At 41.3% G+C, this 15,137-nt stretch overlaps 1 protein-coding gene across 1 annotated transcript in view; it reads right to left on the minus strand.

Moving 5' to 3' along the window:
* The window catches only part of LOC133634276 (transmembrane protease serine 6), a 30,608-nt gene that overhangs the window by 15,185 nt on the left and 286 nt on the right, over positions 1-15,137 (minus strand). The window contains exons 3-13 of the mRNA XM_062027404.1: positions 14,966-15,108; positions 14,832-14,899; positions 14,576-14,754; positions 11,574-11,778; positions 11,334-11,470; positions 11,156-11,268; positions 10,973-11,082; positions 7,797-7,933; positions 6,458-6,571; positions 1,807-1,923; positions 1,536-1,704 (exon numbers count right to left, since the gene is read on the minus strand). Coding sequence (XP_061883388.1) covers positions 1,536-1,704; positions 1,807-1,923; positions 6,458-6,571; positions 7,797-7,933; positions 10,973-11,082; positions 11,156-11,268; positions 11,334-11,470; positions 11,574-11,778; positions 14,576-14,754; positions 14,832-14,899; positions 14,966-15,108 — 1,492 coding nt within the window. The remainder of the gene's footprint in view (positions 1-1,535; positions 1,705-1,806; positions 1,924-6,457; positions 6,572-7,796; positions 7,934-10,972; positions 11,083-11,155; positions 11,269-11,333; positions 11,471-11,573; positions 11,779-14,575; positions 14,755-14,831; positions 14,900-14,965; positions 15,109-15,137) is intronic.

Below are 15,137 nucleotides of genomic sequence, written 5' to 3' on the forward strand. Positions count from 1 at the left end.
GGTCCCCAATGTCATTCAATTTGGTCCACCACATCATTTAAAGTGGTCCTTCACGTCATTAAAGTGGCCCACCAGGTCATTCAATGTGGTCCACCACATCATTTAAAGTGGTCCTTTACGTCATTATTGTGGCCCACCATGTCATTCAATGTGGTCCTTCACGTCATTATTTTGGCCCACCATATCATTCAATGTGGTCCACCACATCATTTAATGTGGTCCTTCACATCATTTAATGTGGTCCTTCACGTCATTATTGTGGTCCCCAATGTCATTCAATGTGGTCCACCACATCATTTAAAGTGGTCCTTCACGTCATTAAAGTGGCCCACCAGGTCATTCAATGTGGTCCACCACATCATTTATTGTGGTCCTTCACGTCATTAAAGTGGCCCACCAGGTCATTCAATGTGGTCCACCACATCATTTAAAGTGGTCCTTTACGTCATTATTGTGGCCCACCATGTCATTCAATGTGGTCCTTCACGTCATTATTTTGGCCCACCATATCATTCAATGTGGTCCACCACATCATTTAATGTGGTCCTTCACGTTATTATTGTGGCCCGCAATGTCATTGTATGTGGTCCACCACGTCATTAAAGTGGCCCACCAGGTCATTCAATGTGGTCCACCACATCATTTAAAGTGGTCCTTCACGTCATTATTGTGGTCCCCAATGTCATTCAATGTGGTCCACCACATCATTTAAAGTGGTCCTTCACGTCATTAAAGTGGCCCACCAGGTCATTCAATGTAGTCCACCACATCATTTAAAGTGGTCCTTCACGTCATTAAAGTGGCCCACCAGGTCATTCAATGTGGTCCACCACATCATTTAAAGTGGTCCTTTACGTCATTATTGTGGCCCACCATGTCATTCAATGTGGTCCACCACATCATTTAATGTGGTCCTTCACGTTATTATTGTGGCCCGCAATGTCATTGAATGTGGTCCACCACGTCATTTAAAGTGGTCCTTCACGTCATTAAAGTGGCCCACCAGGTCATTCAATGTGGTCCACCACATCATTTATGTGGCCCGCCATGTAATTCTATGTGGTCTGCCATGTCATTCAACGTGGTCTGCCACATCATTTAAAGTGGCCCTCTGAGGGCAGCCATAATTGCGATGTGGCCCCTCAATAAAAACAAATTTGACACCCCTCCTTTAGATGAACAGAGACAGATAAGAGACGATAAACTGTGAATAAATTTTGCCTTCACCGTCAACCGTCAAACCGTCATTACTTCACTTTAAATGATTACATTTTCCAAAACCGATACGAGGCTTTAAGGTTGAGGTCTGATAATGACCGGACGTTGATATCGACACCTGTATCGTCCCCTTGTGGTGGAAAATCAGAACAGTATTAACTTTGCTGCTTGCAGCTTAATTATGTTTGCATATATTCTTCAAAAGGTATCGTGCTTGCACGTGTTTTAATACACTTTAGTATATCGACTAGTCGGCCTTTTTCAGATACATGATTCTCCTTCACTGCAAGTCAGAAAGTGGCTCTATGGTAACTCACCGGTCGTCATAGAAACAGTGTGCGGCGGTTGCCACCCACTGGCTGGAAACCAGGACGCCGCCGCAGATGTGGTTGCCCTCGACCTGCAAGCTCGCCTGCCATGGCCACTCCCCCTCTGAGGCGTCCACTCCCCCCACAATGCGGCTGGAGAACTGTCTCAGGCCGCAGTCTACACACACACACACACACACACACACACAAACACACACACAATAAAACACACACATGTTGCAGGAAGTAGATGTTAACAAATGTTATTATTTCCTCTCACCGCATTGTGTCTCGTCTGAGGCGTCAGGACAGTCCATGACGAAATCACACTGTGGGTTTGGCTTCTTTAGACACGTTCCGTCACTGCAAATGTAGGTCATGTTTGTGCACTGCACACCTACACACACACACACACACACACACACACACACACACATACTGGTTATCATTTGGAATGGGGACCAAGTTTTTCATCATCACTTGTGGGGACCACCCTTTCTACAGGTTGTGGAGGCATGAACAAAATGGTGTAAAATGTCCACTGCCCAGTTAGCTCATACACGTCTTTAAATCTCTGGATTGATGAAGTAATGTGCTGATCATTCTTACTGGGGACCCTGGGGAAAAATAGTTAATAAATTTAAATATTTTTTACATAATTCACACAAATTTGTACGTGACTACTGAGGACCATTTAAAAAAATAAAAAAAGTCCAAATGAAATATGACATGATGGTCAGAATACAGCACTACAGCTGTCCTCTTTTAGGAAGTTTCACCACTTAAATGTTCAAACAAATCCTGCATCTTCTGTGACATTACTGAAAACTGCTATTTAGCAGTAATGAAGTTGTCTGCAACTCCAACTACCATATATAGAAGGATGGAACATTCTGAATGTGAATCATACTTTAAGGTTTTATAATCATGCTGCATGAAAATGTCATCCTAAGGAACACTAAACCAGATTTTGTTTTTGGAAAAATATATTAGTTTGAACTAAGGATGGATACCATACAGAATCACAGTACTATTAATGCCAGGATAACAAATGTTTCACTTTTCAAGAACATTTATTTTCTCTTTTACCAATATTTGAAACACGTAAACAAAGTCACCCAAATTTCCCTGTTGTGGGATCAATAAAGGATTATCTTATTTTACCTTAAACCAGTGGTCCTCAACCTTTTTGTAACGCTTGAACATTTGTCCCACGGACCGGAGGGGATAGTATTTTTCTATTTTTTTGTCATAAAAAATACAATCATGTGTGCTTGCGGACTGTATCCCTGCAGACTGTATTGATATATATTGATATATAATGTAGGAACCAGAAATATTAACAACAGAAAGAAACAACCCTTTTGGTGCACTAATTGTAAGTGTATCTTGTGTTTATTATGTTGATTTAATAAAACAAATAAAAACATTTTTATTTTTTATTATTTTTTATTTTTTGAAATTTCTTTCCAATCGATCCACGGACCGGTACCTGGGACCACTGCCTTAAACCACAGAATTAAAATACAAACTCATTTAAACTTTTATTTTTACTTTTTATTTTTAACAACATTGATGTGCAAATGTCTCACACTCAAACTATCCAGTAAACATGTTTTATGGGCCAAAGCTTAAAAATCACTTAGGCATCTTCAGAATGGATCTGACTATCATTTAAAAAGGTTTCCCTTTAGGGGAACCTGTTTTTTTTTTGTCCCTATACCGTCAGAAGTCCCCTAAAGGTGATTGTGTAAACCAGGGGTGTCCAAACTTTTTCCACTAAGGGCCACACACTAAAAAATCAAAGCAAGCGGGGGCCATTTTGATATTTTTTATTTTAAAAACCAATGCAATATATGTATAACAAATATACATGTAGGCCTCCACTCAGGCTTGATCCCGGGGACCCCAAAGGGTTTTGGTCCAAAAAATATTAAAAATGTGTCATTATTCAGTATTATTATTTTTATTATTCAAGTTTTAAATCTCTAGATCAACATTCGGTCTATCTGTCAATATAATGTTTTTAACGATAGAAGTTGTATGCTCTTTTTGTCAAAGAAAACCCTGTTTTTTATGGAAAAAACACAAAATATGCAATATTTTCACCCAATACATTATTTAAGTGGAATATTTGAGATTATACAATAATTTGAGCCTTAAAAAGGTCAATAACTCATAACACCATTAATTCTAATTCATTATTATTTTTTGAGCAATGACACTTGAAAACAAATCACACTAAAATTGTAAGGGATCCAAAAGTGTCCTACTCATTAAAGTGTTAAAAAAAAAATTATACATTTTTTTTACTGTTTACTTTTAACACAATAATCTCGAGATCAACTTCAGATCTATCCGTCACTTATAAGTTTTATTGTTGCTTAAGTTTTTTGTTTGTTCGTTTTAGGCCTTTCTTTAAAAAAAAAAAAACAGCTCAGTTTTTTATATGGCAGGCACAAAATATGCTACATTTTCCCCAAAAAATATCTCAAAGTGGAATATTTAACGTGACGTAATTGGAGCCTTTTGAATAGGTCAATAATTCATAATGACATTGATTTTGATTCATTATTATTTTTTCAAGAAAGAAACAGCCTGCATGGCAGCTTTGTGTTATTAAGAGTAAACATTCCAACATTTTCTTGTTACATTTCACCTGTTTGCTCTTTTATACCACTTTTTACGTTTTAACATTTTTTAAATCGTATTTTTAAAATGTGCCGTGGGCCCGTTAAAACATGACCTGCGGGCCGCAAATGGCCCCCGGGCCGCACTGTGGACACCCCTGGTGTAAACGGAGCGATGTCCCCATTAAGTAAGCATTGCCAGAACACACACACACCCACACCCACTCACACACACACACACACACACACACACACACACACACACACACACACACACACACACACACACACACACACACACACACACACACACACACACAAGCATTAAGAGCATTAGTCCACCAGATGGCACTGTTTGTTAAAATTCGAACATAAGTTCAATATTTAATGCAAAGCAGGGTATTTAAACACAAAACTATTCATGTTTGAATTATGTTTCGTTTATTTACACTTATGATTGAGCCCTCTAAAATCTGCCTAGCAACAAGTCAGCCAAAAGCAATTAATGGAGTAAAGTCTCATGAGAGGATGTTACCAACCTGAAAAAATGATTGATTACTGAAGGAAATGAGCCACTTTTTGTGTCGAGTGAGAAAAGGAAAGCTTGAGACCCCCTAAGTCAGGGGTCACCAACGCGGTGCCCGTGGGCACCAGGTAGCCCGTAAGGACCAGATGAGTAGCCCGCTGGCCTGTTCTAAAAATAGCTCAAATAGCAGCACTTACCAGTGAGCTGCCTCTATTTTTAAAATTGTATTTATTTACTAGCAAGCTGGTCTCGCTTTGCCCGACATTTTTAATTCTAAGAGAGACAAAACTCAAATAGAATTTGAAAATCCAAGAAAATATTTTAAAGACTTGGTCTTCACTTGTTTAAATAAATTCTTTTTTTTTTTTACTTTGCTTCTTATAACTTTCAGAAAGACAATTTTAGAGAAAAAATACAACCTTAAAATGATTTTAGGATTTTTAAACACATATACCTTTTTACCTTTTAAATTCCTTCCTCTTCTTTCCTGACAATTTAAATCAATGTTCAAGTTTTTTTGTTTTTTTATTGTAAAGAATAATAAATACATTTTGATATAATTCTTCATTTTAGCTTCTGTTTTTTCGACGAAGAATATTTGTGAAATATTTCTTCAAACTTAATATGATTAAAATTTTAAAAAAAATATTCTGGCAAATCTAGAAAATCTGTAGAGTCAAATTTAAATCTTATTTCAAAGTCTTTTGAATTTCTTTTAAAATTTTTGTTCTGGAAAATCTAGAAGAAATAATGATTTGTCTTTGTTAGAAATATAGCTTGGTCCAATTTGTTATATATTCTAACAAAGTGCAGATTGGATTTTAACCTATTTAAAACATGTCATCAAAATTTTAAAATTAATCTTAATCAGGAAAACTTACTATTGATGTTCCATAAATTCTTTTTTTTAATTTTTTCAAAAAGATTCTAATTAGCTAGTTTTTCTCTTCTTTTTTTCGGTTGAATTTTGAATTTTAAAGAGTCGAAATTGAAGATAAACTATGTTTCAAAATTTAATTGTCATTTTTTTCGTGTTTTCTCCTCTTTTAAACCGTTCAATTAAGTGTAAATATCATTAATTATTAATAATAAAATAGAGTTAAAGGTAAATTGAGCAAATTGGCTATTTCTGGCAATTTATTTAAGTGTTTATCAAACTGGTAGCCCTTCGCATTAATCACTACCCAAGAAGTAGCTCTTGCTTTCAAAAAGGTTGGTGACCCCTGCGTTAGAGTGTCCGCCCTGAGATCGGTTGGTTGTGAGTTCAAACCCCGGCCGAGTCATACCACAGACTATAAAAATGGGACCCATTACCTCCCTGCTTGGCACTCAGCATCAAGGGTTGGAATTGGGGGTTAAATCACTAAAAATGATTCCCGGGCGTGGCCACCGCTGCTGCTCACTGCTCCCCTCACCTCCCAGGGGGGTGAACAAGGGGATGGGTCAAATGCAGAGGACATATTTCACCACACCTAGTGTGTGTGTGTGTGTGACAATCATTGGTACTTTTAACTTTAACTTAACAAACACTTACGTACGTGTATGTTCCAGTATGTGTTTTTCTCTCACCGCATTGTGTCTCGTCTGAGGCGTCAGGACAATCAGGAACAAAATCACACTGTGGGTGTGGCTTCTTCAGACATGTCCCATCAGCACAAACGTAGGTCATGTTTGTGGACTGCATACCTACACACACACACACACACACACACACACATCCAGTACTGTTGAAGTATGCATGCAGCTTGATGATGTCACATAAAAGTGAGTGATACCTTGAGTACAGTTGATCGTGTCCGAGGTATCGGTGCAGTCTGGATGTTGATCGCACAATTTGTAGTAGTCCCCACACCGACTGTCCTCAGGGCACTGGAACTGGGCCACACACACTAAAACACACATTTCAGTCTCCGTTACTGACACCATTTTTTATGAAATAAAGAACGTAAGGTAATTAATTGCGTGTGAATGCTGCTAACGCTGAAGCCCGACCAGCAATGCCGTCAAACGACGCGCCCGGAGCACGAGTCGAAGCCGAACCGATATGCCCGCAAAATTTTTCAGTCCGCGTGTGTCAACGAATGTGAAAACGGACTGAAGTACTGTGTGCTAGCATGCTAACATGTGTTAACTACCAAGTTCTACGACTCTGAGGGGTACGCTTGTAAAATTAGCTAAAAGAGTTAGCAGGTTATATAACTCTGTGGTGTACTGAGGCAAAATTGGTTAAAGAAAGTTAGCATGCTAACATCGAGTCATACCAAAGACTACAAAAAATGGGATTAATGGGGTTAAATCACCAAAAATTATTCCCGGGCGCGGCCACCGCTGCTGCCCACTGCTCCCCTCACCTCCCAGGGGGTGAACTAGGGTGATGGGTCAAATGCAGAGAATAATTTCGCCACACCTAGTGTGTGTGTGTGTGCGTGTGTGACAATCATTGGTACTCACATGCTGACAGTTAACATATGTAATGTAATAAGTTGTATGATTTGATGGTGTGATCCCACCAAGCAAAAGGCTTGTAAAACTCCACTGTGTAGGATGGGAAGCGACATGAGGGTGTGGGTTTCTTTGATGTATTGTAATCCGCAGGAAGATTTTGTCTTTACCCGAGATGTACAAAGCGGAGAGGAAGCAGGGCCTGACTCCCCTCCAGGGACCTTTTCTTTGAACTGTTTTACGACCTTTTCTTTGAACTGTTTTGTAACCAAAGGCGACGGTTGTTTACGACCCCCCCTCCCTTAGAAACAGCTGTTGCCATGTAATTCAGGGAAAGTCCAAATAAAAGAGGAGGCGTACAATCTTTCGTCAGAGCGTGGTGAGACACTGTCCAAAGGGTACCGGTCTACACGTTTCTCCTCAATTGAGCCAAATTGAATTGTGTCTCTGTTTAATTCCTTGCTTCTTGTCTTGTTTAATAGATTTCATCAGTGTTTTGAACCTGACACATTGTAAGAGTATTAACATTAAAGGAAACAAGCTCATCTCTCACCGTGGTTACAGTGAAGCCAAGTGCTACATACGCTTCATCATAGTCTGGTACGGGAAAAAAAAGCACGTTCCCCGAGGGGGGCTCGCCCCACTATATGTTCCCCTGCTTGGGCATCTTACGTTGTGTGAGGTTGAAGATGCTGTAGTGCAGCTGCAGCCCCGGTCCCGACACCTCGGAGGTCATGACGACGCTCGCCCACGTGGAGGACGGGACGAGGCGCTCTCTGTAGGGGAGAAGACCTCGCCTGCCACAAAACCTGAGGCGAGGTCACACACAGGATCAAACTGAGATGTTTTTTCTTTCAGGGGGGGCTAACCTAAGATATCAACATTATTGACTTTTAAATAAAATGATAACTATTTGAGGAACACTCCGCTGATTGAAAGAGATTACAGCAGAGGTGTCCAAACTTCTTCCGCCCAGGGGTTGCATAGAATAATATAAGGATTAGGTGGACACTTTATAACAATATATATATATATACATACATATACATATACATACTATAATAGACTAAAATTATTTGCATCACAAACCAGTATAAACGTAGCACAAATGAATGGAACATGTTTGGGGAATGTTTGACATAGTTGGGCGGGGAGTGATCTAGTTGTGATTAATAACACGTTAAATACGCATTAATAACATAAAACCGTTAATAACTTAAAAAACTAAAATAGACAAAACATTTAGTAGCACCAAGCCGCACAAACAGCACAAAAGAATGGGCCACATTTGGGGAACGTCTAGTTATGTTGAGCCCAAATGCCCAAATGACTGGAGCACGTTTGGGGATCGTTTGACATCATTGGGGGGGTCTAGTTATGATTAATGACACCTTAATTATGTGTCAATAACATAAAAACCATAAAATTGTTAACTTAAAAACTATAATAGTTAGACAAAAACATTTTGTAGCACAAAGCTGCACAAACGTAGCACAAACTAATGGAACACGTTTGGGGAATGTTTGACATAGTTGGGCGGGGGAGTGGTCTAGTTGTGATTAATAACACGTTAAATACGCATTAATAACCTAAAAACCATAAAACCGTTAATAACTTAAACAACTATAATAGACAAAACATTTAGTGGCACAAAGCCGCCCAAATAAATGGAGCACGTTTGGGGATCGTTTGACATAGTTTGGGGGGGGGGGGGGGGGGGGGGTCTAGTTATGATTAATGACACCTTAATTACACGTCAATAACATAAAAAACTTAAAATTGTTAATAACTTCAAAATTATAATAGACAAAAACATTTTGTAGCACAAAGCTGCACAAACATAGCACACATAAATGGAACACGTTTGGGGAATGCTTAACATAGTTGGGCGGGGGAGTGGTCTAGTAGTGATTAATAACACGTTTAATACGCATTAATAACATAAAAACCATAAAACCGTTAATAACCTAAAAAACTATACTAGACAAAACATTTAGTAGCACAAAGCCGCACAAACGTAGCACAAACGAGGGGCCGGGGGGGGTCTAGTTATGATTAATAACCCGTTAATTACACGTTAGTAACATAAAAACCATAAAATTGGTAACTTAAAATCTATAATAGTTAGACACAAACATTTTGTAGCACAAAGCTGCACAAACAGCGCAAATGAATGGAGCAAGTTTGGGGAGATTTTGACAAGGTGGGGGGACTAAAATACATCACTAGTCAGAAATTGTATTTTAGAACAACCTACAAACAGTACCACCCACAAACAAAAATGCTTGCAGCACAAACGAAGCACAAATGATTGGGACACGGTTGGGGATATTTGGACAAAGTGGGAGGTTAACCTCACACAGGTTGTTGCAGCTATAAGTGATATTGACAAAAATAAAATAAAAAATATTTTTATAACAAAAAATATTATTTAGCAAATAAACAACTAAATAGTCCTTTTTCACACATATTTAAATACCTTAATATTATGTATCACCTCAGCTTGCTAACTCATTTTTATTCTCTAGGAATACATCTTGAAAAGTAAAAAAAACTACATATGATATTCTATAAAAAATACTTTTGTATTTACAGTTCACAACAATAATTATATTTTGCACATTTTTTTGGTTTAAGAGTTGACTGAAACGATTCAGAAAAAAAAATGTTGGTAATTATTTGAATTGTTCATTTAGGTCAACTTTTTTACTTTCAAAATGACTCTTGACCTTCTTTGTCCTTTGGGGCGTATTAAATTTAATCTTCTTCCTCTCGCTAGGATGCAGCAGCCACTCTGTCCCGAGTTTGTACATTAGCTCCAGAGTACAGGGTGACAGAAAGAAACGGTATTTCCATTTCTACGTATGTCTTCCATGTACTGAAAAATGGGGCAATAAAGAATCTTTGAAGTCCTGCAGACTTTGGCCACTGCTGTGTAGTATTTACAGTATGCTGGACATAGTCTGCAATGGCGCCCTCTGCTGTTTAGCACTGGAATATCTGTGCACCTTCTCAAAGATAATGCTCAATCCGACTGACACTGTTTTAGGTGTATTACGGTACAATAACTAATGAACGCATTTCCAGTGATGGGCAAGCTACTTGGAAAATATAGAAAGATAAACTGCCAGTTACTCTGGATTAAATTAATTAAATTACAGGGGAAACTATCCCCAGAGAATACTCAACATTATATACACTTACACACACACACACACACACATATATATATATATATATATATATATATATATATATATATATATATATGTGTATGTATATATTGTTGTGTAAAACGTAAATGAAAACAGAATACAAGGATTTGCAAATCCTTTTCAACCTATATTCAATTGAATAGACTGCAAAGACAAGATACTTAACGTTCGAACTGGAAAACGTTGGCTAATTGGGAACAGGTGGGTGCCATGATTGGGTATAAAAGCAGCTTCCATGAAATGCTCAGTCATTCACAAACAAGGATGGGGGTGAGGGTCACCACTTTGTCAACAAATGCGTGAGCAAATTGCCGAACAGTTTAAGAACAACATTTCTCAACCAGCTATTGCAAGGAATTTAGGGATTTCACCATCTACGCCAACTTCACTGGTTTTGGTTTTTGTATTAGACAAAACTAGTTTTCTTTTAAATTAATTAATTAATAAATTAATTAATCATAGAACTGGCACCCAATGTTATTATAAAAGTATAGATTTTGAATCGAGAATCGAATCGTTACCCCCAATAATCAAATCGAATCGTGTGGTGCCCAAAGATTCACAGCCCTACCCAACAGCTGACATTTCTTTGAAGTGAGAGTTCGGATTATATTGCAATGTTCCTTGCGCCACCTGCGGTTCTGTATGATCCACCGTTCCTGCATACAGGCCTGGTCGGAGCTGGCTCCGCTCAGGTTGTAGCCCTCAAAGGACAGAGTCAAACCCGCGTCAGGACTTGGCATCTGAAGGAAAAACAAGGGTCAGCAAAAAGCAAAGTTGTTAACTACTACTAATGCAAAGAGCCATGAATCTCACAAGGAATGTCCATGTACAGTTGGTGTTGGGGGGGTAATAGCTGGGGTAGAAAGGCGTCCTTAGCGACCCCTGGACCTCCCAGACTGCCTTCAGCTCTATGGTAAAGTTACAGTCTAAAAGACACACATCCATTGTTAACAAAACGGACTCCTGGTATTAAGGGTGCCCCTGTTTATACCTTGCTGGTCCCAGGCTTGTACATTAAGAGAAATGGGGTCCTTGTGGGCAATGACTCCAACTCGTTTCCAAATTGCCGTTATCCACTGGCCTGACGACATGAAGCTCATGACGTTATGTCTGCCACTGCCATTAACGCTGCACGGTGTAAACAAACCTTGTTAGCTAGCATCAGGCTGGTCTTATGTAGCTAGGAAAGGCATGCTTGGATGAGATCGGTGCGGAGGAAAAGGGCACTCACGGGGCAATGAGGTGAGCGTCGGAGGGCGTGACTGAGTCGTACACCAGCAGCCGGCCCCCGTGGTCCGCCGCCAGCAAGCCCACGCGGAGCGCCAGCTGGAAACCGGGGGCAGCCTGGAGATGCCACGTGCAGGAAGACTGCTGCGTGTCTGGGCCGCGGAGGGCCAAGGGGGTGACTGACGCGACATTTTCATAGTGGTAACAGTCTTGAAAAAGAAACAGAATGTAAATTTAAATTTAAGGCGTGCATGGGACCACTTAACACCTGAAGCACGGTACGTTTGGCTAATGTTAGCACATTAAATTGGTCCATCCATCCAGGCCTCTTTCCGACTTATCCAAGGTCGGGTTGGACCAACCACTTTGTCCAGATCCTCCTGGGCGGTACCGACGCGTTGGGGAGACATAATCTTCCCAACATGTTCTGGGTCTTTCCCTTGGCCTCCTACTGGCCGGACATGCCCTAAACACCACACCCAGGGAAGAATTTTGGGTGGCATCCGGACTAGATGCCCTAACAACCTCATCTGTCTCCTTTCGAAGTGGCTGAGCAGCGGCTCTACTCCGAGCTTCTCACCCTATCTCTAACAAAGAGCTCCGCCGCCCGACGGAGGAAACTCATTTCATCCGCTTGTACCCGTGATCTTGTCCTTTCGGTCACAACCCAAAGCTCATGACCATAGGTGAGGATAGTGTCAGAATAATTGAATCTAAATTATCACAAAACTTTGTGTTGCCATGAGTTCCCGGCGAGCAGACAAAAGCTGTCTTTAATCCTACCAAGCAGAAAGCTTGTAAAACTCCACTGTGTAGGATGGGAAGCAACATGAAGGTGTTCTGTTTCTTTCATGTATTGTAAGCAACAGAAAGATATTGTCTTGACCCGAGATCTACAAAGCGAAGAGGAAGCAGGACCAGACTACCCTCCAGGCACCGCTTTTTGAACTGTTTTACGACCTTTTCTGTGAACTGTTTTACGACCTTTTCTTTGAACTGTTTGTAACCAAAGGCGATGGCTGTTTACGACCCCCGTGCCTTAGAAACAGCTGTTGCCATGTAATCAGGGAAAGTCCAAATAAAAGTGGAGGCGTACAATCTTTCGCCAGAGCGTGGTGAGACTGTACAAAAAGAGTACAGTCCAGACGTCTCTCCTCAAATGAGCCAAATTTAATTCTGTCTCTGTTTAATTCCTTGCTTCTTGTCTTGTTTAATAGATGTCATCAGTGTTTGAACCTGACAGATAGGAACGTAGATCGACCGGTAAATTGAGAGCTTTGCCTTCCGGCTTAGCTCCTTCTTCACCAAGACGAATTGATACCAAGGAGTCATATTGTAGTTTTTTTCGACATTTAAAACACTTCCTTGTGGTCTACAATAAATGTGGTGCTTTGGTCTAAATTGTGAATAGATTTAGTTTTACAGATCATCTTCAAGCCTCTTTCTGGCTATCTCTCCAGAATGCGCCGTTTTGGGGGCAATCTTATTTACGTGCCGAAGTCTTCCTCCAAGATCCGTTTGACTGCATCTCCACTTCGTCAGCCATGTTGGTTTTTTTAAGCACTTCCATATGGAGTCTACTGACAGATATCTTAGAACTATACGTTGCTTTGTATTCGAAATGGCAACAGCGGAGAATGTATGTGCATGTACGAGCCAGTCTGCCCCACAACAAGGGGATAGAGAAAAAGAAGGTACCTATTGACAACAATGTCGGACTACAACTGGATAAAAATGGCGGACTGGCGCAAAACTCTTTCGGTAAACGGTTTTATATATATATATGTGTATATATATATATATATATATATAAACTCAAGCGCTAAGGCCAACTTTTGATTTTGTTGGACTGAATAGCCCCAGCAACCCCACTTGGGAGAGGTGGGAGAATGGACTATAGCACTGAATAGTGGGACGAGAGAGAACAAGCTTTGTTTTTGTAGAGTTCAGTCTTTTCTACGGCACTGTTATTGCTAATGTTTGTACTTAATTTGCAGAATAAATTGTTGGGCAGCACGGTGTCACAGGGGTTAGTGCATGTGCCTCACAATACGAAGGTCCTGAGTAGTCTTGAGTTCAATCCCGGGCTCGGGATCTTTCTGTGTGGAGTTTGCATGTCCTCCCCGTGACTGCGTGGGTTCCCTCCGGGTATTCCGGCTTCCTCCCACCTCCAAAGACATGCACCTGGGGATAGGTTGATTGGCAACACTAAATTGGCCCTAGTGTGTGAATGTGAGTGTGAATGTTGTCTGTCTATCTGTGTTGGCCCTGTGATGAGGTGGCGACTTGTCCAGGGTGTACCCCGCCTTCCGCCCGAATGCAGCTGAGATAGGCTCCAGCATCCCCCGTGACCCCAAAAGGGACAAGCTGTAGAAAATGGTTGGATGGATGGAAATTGTTAAACTTCAGTTTTAATCTTCTGCTTTGTTATTCAGACAGTTGGTAGAACAAAAGAACCTGGGAGGACTTTGCCCTTTAAAAGGGAAACACTATTGAGTGAATTAACTATTTCCATCACACACACACGAGTGAGGGAAGAGTGGATCGAGAGATCGACAGGCGGATCGGTGCGGCGTCTTCAGTAATGCGGACGCTGTATCGAGCCGTCGTGGTGAAGAAGGAGCTGAGCCGGAAGGCAAAGCTCTCAATTTACCGGTCGATCTACGTTCCCATCCTCACCTATGGTCATGAGCTTTGGGTTGTGACCGAAAGGACAAGATCACGGGTACAAGTGGCCGAAATGAGTTTCCTCCGCCGGGTGGCGGGGCTCTCCCTTAGAGATAGGGTGAGAAGCTCTGCCGACCGGTAGGAGGCCACGCGGAAGACCCAGGACACGTTGGGAAGACTATGTCTCCCGACTGGCCTGGAAACGCTTCGGGATCCCCCGGGAGGAGCTGGACGAAGTGGCTGGGGAGAGGGAAGTCTGGGCTTCCCTGCTTAGGCTGCTGCTCCCACGACCCGACCTCGGATAAGCGGAAGAAGATGGATGGATGGATGGACACTCACCAGTAACAGACAACGAGGGAATATGGAAGCGGTATCCACTGAAGTTGTCTAGTTTTGTGTCTTCCAACACAACCAGACCCTCCTCCAGGCTGCTGGTGACCCTTCCCAGGGTGACCCTTCCAACATGGCTGCTGGGGACGGACATCAGGATCCAAAAATGAGCCACGACACTCCCCTGTCTGTACGAAACACCAAAATTAGTGATGGCTTTATGCACATATGACTCACGGTTTCTGGTTAGATACAGTTGTGGTACCCAAAGGCAAACACGGTGGTGCTGTTCAGGTAATGGCAAAGAACGGACCTCCTTAGAATCCCCTCTACCTGAAAGACAGTTCTTTTTTTAAATCACCAGTCTTGCATCCAATTATTCACCTGGCTCTTTCTCACTATGTTCTGGGCACCCTTGGCCTCCTCTTCAAAAGCAGGACTGCTCTGAGAGGACAGCTCATCAGAGAAGTTCCTGTCCAAGATGGTCAAGTAGGCTGCGTAACGCTGCAGAACGCGAGGCTCCAGCACCCAAACTCTGTACCCTGTTGGCGCGAGAGCGGGAACAGTGCCA

The sequence above is a fragment of the Entelurus aequoreus genome, linkage group LG18 (assembly GCF_033978785.1).
Source record: "Entelurus aequoreus isolate RoL-2023_Sb linkage group LG18, RoL_Eaeq_v1.1, whole genome shotgun sequence".
NCBI classification, from domain to species: domain Eukaryota; kingdom Metazoa; phylum Chordata; class Actinopteri; order Syngnathiformes; family Syngnathidae; genus Entelurus; species Entelurus aequoreus.